At 35.5% G+C, this 14744-nt stretch overlaps 1 protein-coding gene across 6 annotated transcripts in view; it reads right to left on the bottom strand.

Moving 5' to 3' along the window:
• TASOR (transcription activation suppressor) overlaps nt 1-14744 on the bottom strand; it is a 55030-nt gene that overhangs the window by 24657 nt on the left and 15629 nt on the right. For all 6 annotated transcript variants that reach the window (XM_070574888.1, XM_008515333.2, XM_070574890.1 and 3 more), the window contains exons 8-11: nt 13236-13267; nt 12406-12511; nt 11473-11576; nt 11289-11392 (exon numbers count right to left, since the gene is read on the bottom strand). In XM_070574888.1, the coding sequence (XP_070430989.1) occupies nt 11289-11392; nt 11473-11576; nt 12406-12511; nt 13236-13267 (346 nt within the window). The remainder of the gene's footprint in view (nt 1-11288; nt 11393-11472; nt 11577-12405; nt 12512-13235; nt 13268-14744) is intronic.

Here is a 14744-nt window from a genome sequence, read left to right as displayed (position 1 = left end):
GTGACTCTGTTACCAATTTACATTTAATATAAACACTGAACACTTGAAAATAAAGCAGACAATGTACCACAAAATTTTTCTTTCAGACTCAAACACTTTTATCTGAAATATTTGATATATCATATCCCTTTTAACATTTTGCCCAGCTGCTGGTTGTCAGAACAGGAAGCTGGGAAGCATGAATAAGATTTTCATCTTTTGTAGTCAATGAGGAAAAACAATTAGATTCTTTTAACTTCTCACCCACTCCAAATACCAGGTCTTAAAAATTCTATTTGCTTAGTGGCCTAAAGACCCTTGTCCTCTAAGGGCTTCAATGTCCCAAGAGATCCGTGGAGCACAGGGACTCTACACCCAGAAACAACATTCAGACAGAGGCCCTAGCAGTAATAGTTGTAGCTTTAGCCCAAAGAAACACTTTCAATCCTGTAGAAAAGGAAACACCTGTGAACTCTGTGCTCCTGCTGCCTCTATTTATTACACCTACTGTTTCCTTCCCTCTCAGAAAACAGTATTAACACAGTCTGTGGAGTTTTATTACTTGATTCTACTATTTTGACTTTCCAGATAACATTACAGGTAATATGGTACAAAAACAAAAATGTATGAAAAATATAAAATATTAAGCTCACAATCTTAAATCACCAAACTTAGGAGAAAATAAGCTATGAGATTTAAACACACAAGGGCTTTACACTGGAATTATCAGATACAATATATAAAACAAGTGTGAAATGTCCAAAGAAATAAACAAAATAATTGGCAGAACTGAGAACATGTTCACACAAAACTTGGTACACAAATTTCACAGCAGTAATTCACAATAGCCAAAAAGTGGAAACAACTCATGAATGGACAAACAAAATGCGGCATTATCCAGAATAAATTATTATTCAGCCATAAAAAGGAATAAAGTACTGGCACGTTATAACATGGATGAACCTTAAAAGTATTATGCTAAGGGAAAGAAGCCAGGCACTGTAAGGCCACATAGCGCATGATTCCACTTATGTAAAATGTCCAGAATAGACAAATCCATAAAGACAGAAGTAGATTAGTGATTACCAGGGACTGGGAGGAAGAAGGAAGGCACAGTGAATGCTTAATGGGTGTTGAAAATGCCCTGGAATTAGATAGTGGTGATGGTTACACAACATTGTGAATGTACTAAAAATCACTAACTTGTACACTTTAAAATGACTAAAATGGTGAATCATTTCAATAAAAAAAACAACAAAGAGCGGCTGGCCCGGTGGCGTAGTAGTTAAGTTCACATGCTTTGGTGGCCTGGGGTTTGCATGTTTGGATCCTGGGCACGAACCTAACACACCACTCATCAAGCCATGCTATAGTGGCATCCCATATACAAAACAGGAAGATTGACACAGATGTTAGCTCAGCAGCAATCTTCCTCAAGCAAAATGAGGAAGATTAGGACCAGATGTTAGCTCAGGCACAATCTTCCTCACCAGGAAAAAAAAAAAAAAGAGAATACCAGAATATAACCTCCACCTCCTAGAACAATGCCTGGCACATAATAGGTACTCAATAAATATTTCTGAAAGAATTAAAAAGAATCTGTTCATTAAAAAAAAATGATCAGTGTAACATATTGTTGCCTGAAAAAAGCTTCTTATTGAAAAGAATGTACGATAGGGTCTCATTTTTATAAATAAATTTTTTAAATGGCATATACAAAAATGAAAAAAAATAGGTAGATTTCAGAGTCAAATATACCTTTTAGAAATCAAAAATACTCTCTGTGAAATTAGAAACTCAATGAATGGATTAAACAGTAAATTAGACACACCTAAAGACAGATTTTGTAAACTAGAAGACAGCCGTGATGAAAGTACTCAGAATGCAGCAGAGAAACTGAATGGAAAACACAACAGAGGTTAACAGACATGGAGAACAAAATGAAAAGATCTGCCATATGATGCTTCAGAGTCCTAGAAAGACAGTCTAAAGAAAATGGAGAAGTATAATCAGAGAGATAATGACTAACAATATTCCCAAAATGAAGATACAAATCCACAGATATGAAGGAGAATACACACAAAGCTGGAAAAATAAGAAGTCTACTCCTAGATATATTTAAGGTAACTGCAAAATACCAACAACAAAAAACTAAAAAAGCAACCAGAAAAAAAGATGACCAACAAAGGAACAGTAATTAGACTAAAGCTGACCTTTCAATAGAAAAAGAAGCCAGAAATATCGTAGTATAGTCAAAGTGCTAAGAGAAAATGGCTGTCAACCCAGAATTGTGTACCCAGGATCCAACAATTAAAGAATATGTTTTTTCTCAAATACAGAGCAGGTAGTACAAAAACTGACACAAAGTAAGTTTTAAATCAAGTCTCAATAAATTTCAAATAATCACCACCTGTTCTGATTACAATGGAATTATAATATAAAAAACAAAAAGACAAAAGTATTCTCATACATTTGGAAATTAAAAAACATTAGGGCTGGCCTCATGGCCCAGCAGTTAAGTTCGGGCACTCTGCTTCAGTGACCCAGGGTTCACCAGCTTGGATCCCGGGTGTGGACCTACACACTGTTCATCAAGCCATGCTGTGGCAGACATCCCACGTATGAAATAGAGGAAGATGGGCAGAGATGTTAGCTCAGGGCCAATCTTCCTCAGCAAATAGAGGAGGATCAGTGGCAAATGTTAGCTCAGGGCTAATCTTCCTCAAAAACAACAACAACAACAACAACAAAGACATACCTATAAGTCATGTGTCGAAGTGGAAATCATAATGGAAACTAAAAATTACTTAGAACTGAATGATAATAAAAATACTGCATATTAAAATGCATGGATGCAATTAAAGCAGTACTTGGAACTCAAAATTCATTGACCATTTTTCCAACTTAAGAAGTCGGAAATAACAGAATAAACCCCCAAAAAGTAGAAGTTAATAAACTAAAAGCTGAATTTAATAAAATAGTAAAACAAAGATGCAACAGAGGGTCAAAACTAAAATTTGGTTTTTAAGACTAATAGACAAACCTCTAGTGAAAGTGACTAATGAGAGAAGGCATAATAAAAATACCATGTAAAAATGCTCACAGCAGCTATTAAAAAGATACTATGTAAATAATTCTATCTCAATAAATTAAAAAATAGAGGAAACGAACAAATTCATAAAAAACAAACAAAACCATAATATATCCAAATTGACCCAAGAAGAAATAGAAAACCTGAAAAGTTTAACTATTAAAAGAAATGGAATCAGTACTTTAAAACCATCCATAAACAAAAGACAACACAATTTTGCAGTTAAGCGATACCCAACACCCAAAGAACAGATTACGTTAATCATATATATATCCATCTCTTGCAAAATGAGGAAACACTACCCACCTCAATTCTGGGAAGCTACCATAACCTTGATACAAAAACTAGACAAAGGCAATATGAAAAGAAAAACTGCAGGTCAATCTCACTCATCAGCACAGATACAAAATTCCTAAACAAAACTTTCACAGTCCAAACTGCACATTTATTAAAAAAAAATGGGGGGGCGGGATATTCTAAACCAGCAACACAGGGGTAGTTTAACACTGGGAAAAAATAAATATAATTCATCTTATTAAGTTTATGGGATAAATACTATGTGTAATGGTTAATTTTATGTGTCTGAGCAACAGATATTTAGTCAAACTTTATTCTGGGTGTTTCTGAGGGTATTTGTGGATGAATTTAACATACAACTGGATAGACTGAGTAAGGAAGATTGCCCTTCCCAATGCGAGTGAGTCTCATCTAACCAGCTGAAGCTCTGAATAGAACAAAAGGCTGACCGTTCCTGGAGAAAGGGGAAATTCCTCCTGCCTGCCTGCCTTCGAGCTGGGACATCAGGTTTTTTTCCTGCCTCTGGACTCAAACTGAAACATCAGCTTTTCCTGGGTCTCAAGCCTGCCATCATGTGAACTGGAACCATGGACTCTCCTGGTGCTCAGACACTCGGACTCAGACTGCAACTATGCCATCAGTTCTCCTGGGTCTCCAGCTTGCTGACTGAAAATCCTAGGACTTTTCAGCCTCCTAACTGCATGAGCCAATTCTTTATAATAACTCTCTTTCTATATATATACACATCCTATTGGTTCTGTTTTTCTGGAGAACCCTGACTAAGATACCAGGTATAGGCACACCTCGTTTTATCACATTTTGCTTTACTGTACTTCACAGATACTGTATTTTTACAAATTGAAGGTTTGTGGCAACCCTGCAGTGAGCAAGTCTATCAACACCATTTTTCTAACACTATTTGCTCACTTTGTGTCTCTATCACATTTTGGTAATTCTCGCAACATTTCAAACTTTTCCATCATTATTCTATTTGTTATGGTGATCTGTAATCAGTGATCTTTGATGTTACTATTGTCATTGCTTTGGAGCACCACAAACCATACCCACATAAGACAGTGGACTTAATCGATAAATGTGTGTTCTGACTGCTCTACCAGCCAGCCATTCTCCCATCTCTCTCCTCTCCTGGGGCTTCCTTATTTCCTGAGATGCAACAATATTGAAAGTAGGTCAACTAACAACCCTATAATGGCCTCTATGTGTTCAAGTGAAAGAAGAGTCACATATCTCTCACTTTAAATCAAAAGCTAGAAACGATTAAGCTTAGTGAGGAAGGCAGGTCAAAAGTCAAGATAGGCTGGAAGCTAAGCCTCTTGCGCCAAACAATTAGCCAAGTTTTGAATGTGAAGGAAAAGTTGAAAGAAATTAGAAGTGTTAATTTAGTGAACATACAAACGATAAGAAAGTGAAACACCCTTATTGCCGATGTGGAGAAAGTTTTAGTGGTCTGGATAGAAAATCAAACCAGCTACAACATTCCCTTAAGCCAAAGCCTAATCCAGAACAAATCCCTAACTCTCTTCAATTCTATGAAGGGTGAGAGGTGAGGAAGCTGCCGAAGAAAAGTTTGAAGCTAGCAGAGGTGGTTTCATAAAGTTTAAGAAGCCATCTCCAAAACATAATAAGGTGAAGCAGCAAGTGCTAATGCAGAAGCTGCAGCAAGTTATCGAGAAGATCTAGCTAAGATAATCAATGAAGATAGCTACACTAGATTTTCAATGTAGATGAAACAGCCTCATATTGGAAGATGTCATCTAGGACTTCCATAGCTAGAAAGAAGTCCATGCCTGCCTTCAAAGCTTCAAAAGGCAGGCTGACTCTCTCTTTAGGGGCTAATGCAGCTGGTGACTAAGTTGAAGCCAATGTTCATTTATCATTCTGCAAATCCTAGGGCCCTTAAGAATTATGCTAAATCTACTCTGCCTGTGCTCTATATTGGAACAACAAAGCTTGGATGACACCACATCTGTTTACAACATGGTTTACTGAGTATTTTAAGTCCACTGTTGAAACCTATTGCTCAGAAAGATTCCTTTCAAAATAATACTGTTCACTGATACACACTGGGTCACCTAAGAGCTCCAATGGAGACGTACAGTGAGATTAATGCTGTTTTCATGTCTGTTAACACAACACCCATTTTGCAGCCGACAGATCAAGAAGTCATTTCAACTTTCAAATCTTATTATTTAAGAAATACACTTCATAAGACTATAGCTGCCACAGTGATTCCTCTGATGGATCTGGGCTAAGTAAATTGAAAATCTCCTGGAAAGCATTCACCATTCTAGATGCCATTAAGAACATCTGTGATTCACAGGAAGAGATCAAAATATCAACATTAATGGGAGTCTGGAAAAAGTTGAATCCAACCCTTATGGATGGTTTTGAGGGGTTCAAGATTTCAGTGGAGGAAATTACGGCAGACATGGTAAAAACAGCAAGGAAACTAGAATTAGAACTGAAATTGGAAGATATGACTGAATTGCTGCACTCTCATGATAAAACTCTTAATGGATGAGGAGTTGCTTCTTATAGATGAGCAAAGAGAGTGGTTTTTTGAGATGGCATCTATTCCTGGTGAAGATGCTGTGAAGACCATTGAAATGACAACAAAGGATTTAGAATATTACATTAACTTAGTTGACAAAGCAGCGGCAGGGTTTGAGAGGACTGACTCCAATTTTGAAAGAAGTTCTACTGTGGGTAAATTGCTATCAAACAGCACTGCATGCCTCAGAGAAATCATTTGTGAAAGGAAGACTCAACCAACTGCAGCAAACTTCACTGTTGTCTTATTTTAAGAAACTGCCACAGCCACCCTAACCTTCAGCAACCACCACCCTGACCAGTCAGCAGCCATCAGCATCAAGGCAACATCATCCACTAGCACAAAGATTACAACTCGCTGAAGGCTCAGATGATGGTTAGCATTTTTTAGCAATAAAGAACTTTTTAAATTAAGGTATGCACCTTGTTTTTTTAGACATAATGGTACTGCACACTAGACTACAATATAGTATAAACAACACTTTTATATGCACTGGGAAACCAAAAAATTTGTGACTCACTTTATTGCAGTGGTCTGAAACTGAACCCGCAATATCTCCGAGGTAAACCTGTAACCATCTTCATAAATAAATAAATATGCAATAAAATTAAAAATCCATTCATAGTTAAAAAAATAAAGAAGGAAAAACTTTAACTGATAAACGTATCTATGAAAAACCTACTGCAAACTTCCTACCTAATGGTTAATGTTAGAAGTGTTCTTTTGAAAACCAAGAAGAATGCCTACAATCACCATCTTCATTCAGCATCGTATTAGAGATCCTAGATTGCACAGTAACAAAAGAAAAAGAAATACAGAGCCTAAAGACTAGAGAGGAAAAACCAAAATAATGTTGCTCCCAGATAAAGAAATCTATGTAACAATCCCAAAGAATGTACAAAAAAAATTAATTATTCAAATTTCATATACTGATCTGAGATAAAATCAATATTTAAATGTCAATTACAATTCTATATACACAACATGCAGAAAATGTACTGAAATGGAAAGTATTGTTTACAAGAGCATAAAAAAATATAAGATGTCTATGGATAAATCTAACAAAAAATGAGCAAGACCTGTATCCAGAAAATTATAAACCTCTATTAAAAGAATACCCTAAAGAAGTAGAGATAATCTTGTTCATGGGTAAGACAGTATCACAAAGATGTCAATTCTCTCAAATCTGATCTACAGATTTAACAAAATTTCAATAAAAAAATTCCAACAGGGTTTTTGAGGGGGAAATAGGGAGGGACACATAACAAACCGATCCTAAAACTTTTTGAAAAAAGCAAGCTGATTCTTAAATTTTCTGGAAAAAAGCTAAATCTCAAATACCAAAACACTCCTAAAAAGGATGAAAAAAGCATAACGAGAGGCACTCACAACTAGAATATACAACTATGTACTGGGGGGCTTTGGGGGAAGGAAAAAAAAAAAAAAGATGAAAAAAGTGGGGCAATTTGCCCTACCTGGTATCAAGACTTCTTAGTGGAGAAAGGACGGACTACTCAGTAAATGGTTCAGGAACAACTTGTTATTCATATGGGAGAAAAAAATGAAGTTGGATTCCTATAGTATATCATGCAAAAACAAAAAAATATGTACATATGTATTTTTAAAGTTTTAAGTGTCAAAGGCAAAGTCATAACACATTCAGAAAAAAATATAGGGCAGAATCTGTAAGACCTAGGGGGAAGGAAGAATTTCTCAAAGAAGTCACAATCAGTGCTTAACATTCAGGCAGATAAATTCAACCACATTAAAGTTAAGAATATCTGTTCTTCAAAAAACACCATGAATAAAAAGTAAAAAGGTAAGCACAAATTATAAAAAAGAAACAAACTGTAGCACACATAGCTCAGCATTAGTACCCAAAATATAAGAATTAAGAAATTAATTTTCAAATTAAGAAAACACAAGCCACTTGAGGAAAAGCAGGCAACTGAACATTAAAAGATGTAAACTTATGGAAGGATGATCAACTCTTCATATTTCAGGAAAATACAAGCTAAAAGCACGGTAAGATACTATTTTACACCTACCAGATTGGCAAGATTTTTGCCAAAGTCTAACTATACCAAGCAATTGTAGGTATGTGAATTAACAGGAACTTGCTGGTATTGGGGGGTATAAATTAGTACAACCACTTAAAACAATACGGCATTATTCTTGTAAAGCCAGTCACGTGCATATATTATGATTCAATAATTCTACTTATAGATAATAAATCTAATATATTAGACATATACTTGAGAGAAAAAAGTCTTGTACATGTACACCAAGAGATATGTAGGCGAATGTTCACATCACAGACAATATTAGAATTTAGGGACATCTCATTTTTTTTTTTTTTTTAAGGAAGATCAGCCCTGAGCTAACATCTGCTGCAAATCCTCCTCTTTTTGCTGAGGAAGACTGGCCCTGAGCTAACATCTGTGCCCATCTTCCTCTACTTTATATGTGGGATGCCTACCACAGCATGGCTTGCCAAGCGGTACCATGTCCGCACCCAGGATCCGAACCAGCAAAATCCGGGCCGCCAAAGCGGAACATGTGCACCTAACCACTACGCCACCGGGCCAGCCCCTCATGTTTTTTTTTTAATATTAAAGTCGGCTTTAAGAATTAACTTGACTTACCACCAGCCAAAAGAGAGCTCAATATATTTTCACTTACTTCATAAATCTCCATGTGGGAAAATAAACCATCCCTGGATTTCTCAGTGCTCCTGAAAAAAGTCCTAGCCTATCAATATGCAAAAACGTATATGATATAAAGACAGGGAATGTTTGCTTTCATTTCCCCCGGATATATTTTACTCTTCGCATACCTTAAGAATTAGATCTGTAGCCAATTATCTAGTTAATTGCCATGACCCAAAAGAATAATTAAATTTCTCTTATTTTCTTCTGAGTGCCAAGTACATACACAAAAGAGCCAAGAGGTTACAGCACAGATTAGGTTCCTAGGTCAAGTCCCAAGAAGCAAGGAAGACTAAAGAGCTATCTCCCTAGGTATTTACATTTTAAGGAGGAATGAGTCCTAGGAATTTGGAGATGTCTTTAGATGCAAGAGGGCTACCTGGCTCCTGAAGAGATTTTATTTATTTACCAAAGGGTTGAAGTTAATATTCATTACATTTTCAAGAGGGCCTTTTCAGAAGGGGAGGGGTAATACCTGACTCCTTCCCTTTATAAGCAAAGAAAAATCATTTTTCCTCATCTCTTGCCTATTAAGTGTCCAGCTACTTGCACAGGCTAATTAACCTATCTCTCATTGCATTGCCCTAAGAGTAACGACTAGGGCAAAGGAGGGCCAATACATTTACTACTTAGAGGTCTTCACTAAATCTATCTCTGATCCAGAACACCTCGCGTATGTATTCAAGAAAAATTAAGAACCGAACAGCTCCCAATGCACCTCCCATTATCATGATAACCATGAACAAAGTAGCTATAGTTAGGATAATTCCCAATGAGGTTTGCAGGAAAAAGGATAGCTACACAAAACACCTAGGTCCACTAGATTTACGCAGAGTGAACTGTGGAATGCCCATGCTCTCTGAGATGTACGATCTTACTTTATTTCTTGATTCTGGGAAGACCCAGTCCTCCATGAACCTAATATAATACTTGCTCAGGTGAAGAACAAAATGCCAGTATCCTTCCTATCCTGAATCTCACTATTAGGAACTGAGCAGATATTGTACTTTTCTGATAAACCCCTCACTGTCCAGACTCTCAATACTCATTCTCTGAAATGCAAGAACCGAACAGATTTGGATAACTCAATATCCCACTATATCCAAACCTACCATCTAAACTTTCATTTTCACTTTCTGAACTCAGGAATTGAATACATTTTGATCATGAGAACACTTGTATTACAGACAGGCTTTCAGAAGGTAACAAAAAACAAATATAAGATTATGTTCATATGCAGTGAATGTCGTGTGTGTGTGTGTGTGCACACGGGGGTGTTCTAAGATGTCTAAGCCCAAAAGTTTCTGGCAGGTTAGTCAAAAAATTATTGCTAGGTATCCACCAATTCCTAAGTGTATAAACTTGCCTAAAAGTTTCCTATATAATGTGACTCATCTACAAACAATGGCATGATTAAGCAAATATATAGGAATACAACAAAATTCTATGTAGCCATTAAAAACGAAGTTGCAGGTTCTGAAAATCACTGATACAAATCTCCATTTGACTACCTGGAAATTGAGTGTCAATAAAACGAGGAGTAAAAAGAAGTCAACTGCTGTAAAACTTGTATTAAACGGCATACCTGTGCAAAAAACTTCTCTCCCCCTCCACCGGAATATCCCATCAACATTTAAACATGAGCTCATCTATCTCATGTTAATAAAAACCTTGGAATAGCCACTCTCCTCTGCAACCACCTCTTCTCCTCTAACTAAACTGTACATATTAGTATCACATATTCATTTTCCATTTATTCCTGAACCGATCACAATGCGATACCCAACCTAATCCCTCTACTCAAACTTGCTATACTCAGTATCTATTAAATTGGATACTACCTAGTAAATATCTCTTAAACCAATCTCTTTTCATATCATCATTCTTACCTTTCTCATCCAACTCACTGTCATCCTCTAATGTAATAGTTTCCTACCTCATCCCCCCTTCTCGATTCATTCTCTACAGAGTAACCAGGGTGAACTTTCAAAACACAGATCTGATCATGTTGCATACATAATCAAAACCTCATTCCAACTCCCTTTAAAACCCTTTGCTCTTAGGATCAAGTCCAAACTTCCAAACATTTGAACATTGCCTGTATGACACAGCAGGACACAGCACCCTACAGACTTTTCCAGCCTCATGTTCTACCACTTTCCCTCAACTATTGTAGTGTTCTTTTATCCCTTCAACCTCTCCAGGTGCCTTACTATTTTTGAATCTTCAAATATAACACTGTCTGTACTGGAACAAACCAGATCTATCTAAGTAACTCCATTCATCACACGGTACAATCCAGGAGAAGAGTTTCTTTGTCTCATTCTTTACTGAACTATATACCCTGCATCAGAAAATGATATTCAATAAATATTTGTTGAATATCACAGTCATAATCACACGATACAATAAAATTACTTCATGGGGAAGACTAGTCCATAGAATGTCTAGTGTCATGGTTAAAAATAAGAGTACCAGAGGCCATAGTAAAACTCTGTTAACTAAATGGTAGCAACAAAGACAGAGACCTTGTGGTACCTTCAGAGGCAAAAATGAAATGAACCAAAATATTAATATGACCACTTATTAATATGCATATTTCTAAGGGAGAATGAGGAACATTTTAAAACCTTTCACTCACAAGTTTTTCTTTCTCTAGTTTTTGCAGTAAACACTCCATGTTACTTCCAATTCTTGTCTTTTCTACAACTTCATAAAGGCTGCAATACATTCCATTCTTCAAAACTGACGTAAGAAAAAATACATAGTAAATATTCAAATCAAGTCTGCTTCTTATATATTTTAGTAAAATTAAATTACTTTACCTTCATTTGGACCTAAGTATGTTTCCTTATAAAACAATGCTGGAGGGATTTTCTGTTTCAGGTGATCAATACTCATAACTGTTTCAACATCTAACTTTTCAGGACTGAAAAAAAAGTGAAAAAGCACAGTTGCCTTACCTGTATTTTTAACTCATACATAACTTAACAGCAATGCTCTCTCTCTCTCTCTCTCTCTCTTTCTCTCTCACACACACACAAGTATCTTGACAGAAAACAAAAGAACTTATTTATTAATATTGCAATTTATTCTAAAGAGGATTTGATATGGGAAATCCAGATATATGCACAGGTAAATAGATAGCCTGACAATATTACGAACCTTTCCTCTTTAAGCCAGAAGCTAATTCTGTACGCCAATTTTACTAACCACACAGGATAAAACGTTGTCTTTTTATTAAACAATTTGAGTATGAACTGTTAATCTTCAAACACTTATGAAGGCCCATAAGGTTTACTGTGGCGGTAGCAAGAGATCATTTGAGACCTTTCTATTCCAACATACACTGCACAAGACTGAAAACAGCCTATAAATTTTAACTTAACTCACCACATCAAAGCTGTTTATAACAAACAACTGATAACTTTTAAGTGTATCATGTTCGAATTGCTAAATGAAAAATCTAATTAGAATAAAACTTTGAAAAATCAATTTTAAGATTAAATATCACTTAGAAAAAGTTTTATACCATAAATATGTATAACTAGTGGCCCATCCTCAAATGAAGACAGAAAACAGAGCTCAGCTTGCCAATTAAGTTTCCAAAGTTATCAAACCAATCTTTTTTAAAACAAACTGACATGTATATTTAAGTTCTTACAGACCAAAGTAAAATTTAAATATAAGGAAAAAAGCAAAAGAAGGAACTAAATAATTAGCAACCACTAATTGCTATTTTCTTGTAATATACTTACAGCTTGATAGGCAAAAAAGCACGAGTGGCTGATCTCAGAGAAATGTAACACAAAAGCTTTCCTTTATTTAAAAGCTGTCCTTTCCACAGGGTGTAGTTATATTTATCTAAATAAAAAGAATAATGACACAATTCAGCCTCTTGATAGCGCAGATACAAATATGTCTTCACTAGAAATAAGAGGAACAACATCTAAAAAAAAGGTTTAAGTACAACAACAAAAATCTGACGTTCTATTTACAGGAGAGTTCAAATATTAGGACTTTTGTTTCAGGTATCTTTTCCCCTACAAAATTATTCCAGCTGCAAAGAATAATCAATTTGTCTAAATGTCCTCATATCAGAAAGCTGCGGATCAAAGAACACAGTTACTGCTCTATTTTCCCCAAAGAGGAGACTATATTAAATCCAGTTAACTACACGAATTCCCATAATATCTCATATCTTCTACTCACTTTCTTTTCATTGTGGACAATCTTGAAAACAGAAAATATTACTATAGCTTTAATCTTCTCTATCTCTTCTAAATCCTAAACTTCAGATGAATTAAATACTTTTAAAAAGCTGAGTTGTGAAACTTGCTTTATTTTTTACCTTTATCAATCAAAAGTGCTAAAACCAGCAGCAGCAGCAGCTTCTCAAAGGAAACCTTATGCTTGGTCAGGCAAATGTTGATGTTACAAGATAACATGGCCTCACCCTCTTTTTCATACTTTGCAGATTCTCATTCATTATAAAAATAAAACAAAGCACTTAATTTATTAATTTTTTACTACATATACTTATTCTTTTGATTTATAAAACTAAAGGAAAGAAATACAAGAATCTTACCTGTGTTTCTATCTGCATTAAAGCTGTTAGATCTACAAATAAATTTTTAAAAAGAGAAAAACATCACTGATGGGTAACAACATGAAAGTTAACATTCAGGACCTTGACATAAGTGCCTTTTTTAACGGTATATTGTGCAAGAGAATTAAATCCTTCCTCCAAGTAGGAAGAACAAATTAATTACTTAGTACAACATTTAATAAATCCAAGTCTACTTGAAGAAAACAGAACTATTTACTTGGCTTGAATTACCATATTTGCCCAATTTAAGAGAGCTATTTTTCCCAAAAATATCCATCAGGAAAGAATAGAGTCCATTAAAGTTTCTGTCAATTATTTTATTTTGGTGATGAGATTCAAAGAAATAGCCTCAATATATATTTAAATACATTCATTCATCACTCAATAAATATTTACTAAGCTCCTATTCTTTACCATGCACAGCTCTAGGTAACAGAATTACAGGGATGAACAAAACCCCTGCCTCCATTGAGCCTACAATCGCATGAGGAAGACAAACAACAATCGAAACCTAAGTTATAGTTTACTAGCTGATCATGGTTTTAAGTGCAATGGAGAAAAAGAAAAGAGTTTTAAAAAAATCACAGAAACCCTCATCGATGAGCTCACTTATAAAGAGAGATCTGAAGGAAGGGTAGGTATAAACCATGCAGCTAATTGGGGAAAGAGAGGGAATAGCAAATGCAGATGCCCTGGAGTAGGAGTATTCATGGCGGCATTCAAGGTACAGCAACATGTTCAATCAATGCTCATTTTAAATGATATGGAGGTCAACAGATGGAATCAAAGAGGAGGCAAAAAAAATTGAGTCATTATTCCTGGGGAGTATGACCTCATAATTATTAAGTGCTGGTTCTCTTTTAAAGATAACTGTTGAAAGGCACTATAGTAAATGTATCATAGAGATCATAAACACAGAGCCATAAAAAAATTGAAAAACAAAATTGTTTAGATATTATGTGATTCAGTACTTGTGGCTGTGCACGGTTTCCAGAGCTATTCACTGACATAAAAAAAGGGCTGGATCTCAAACAACTGAAATGATGAGATGATTTGATCTGGAAAACTGATTAAAGAGGCCAACCTCAAAAAATGTGTATGTTTCATGAAACGTGGCTTTTAAAAATAGCAGTATTTCTAAATTAATAGATATCAAACAATGCTTTATATATGGGTATTCAAAGCAAAAATAAGTAGACATATGACCACTTCACCTACATCTCTGTAAGTTTACTTATTTGATTTTGCCAAAACATTTTCTGAAATCATGACATGGGGCGAGGAAAAAGGGAAACTGCTTTTTACTTGGTCACCTTATATTACAGCTTATAAGAAATTCTCAATGGTACACAAGAGACTGAAAATCAGAACCACCTGGAAAAGCTTTTAACAACTACCAATGCCTAAGTTCCTTAATAAATATTTTATTTAACTGGTTTGAGGTAGGGCTGGGGCATCTTTTCTAGAAGCTCCCCATTTCCAGGAGAG

The sequence above is a fragment of the Equus przewalskii genome, chromosome 15 (genome assembly GCF_037783145.1).
Source record: "Equus przewalskii isolate Varuska chromosome 15, EquPr2, whole genome shotgun sequence".
NCBI lineage: Eukaryota > Metazoa > Chordata > Mammalia > Perissodactyla > Equidae > Equus > Equus przewalskii.
The sequence above is the reverse complement of the archived record's forward strand: the minus strand, read 5'-3'. Positions and strand labels throughout refer to the sequence as shown.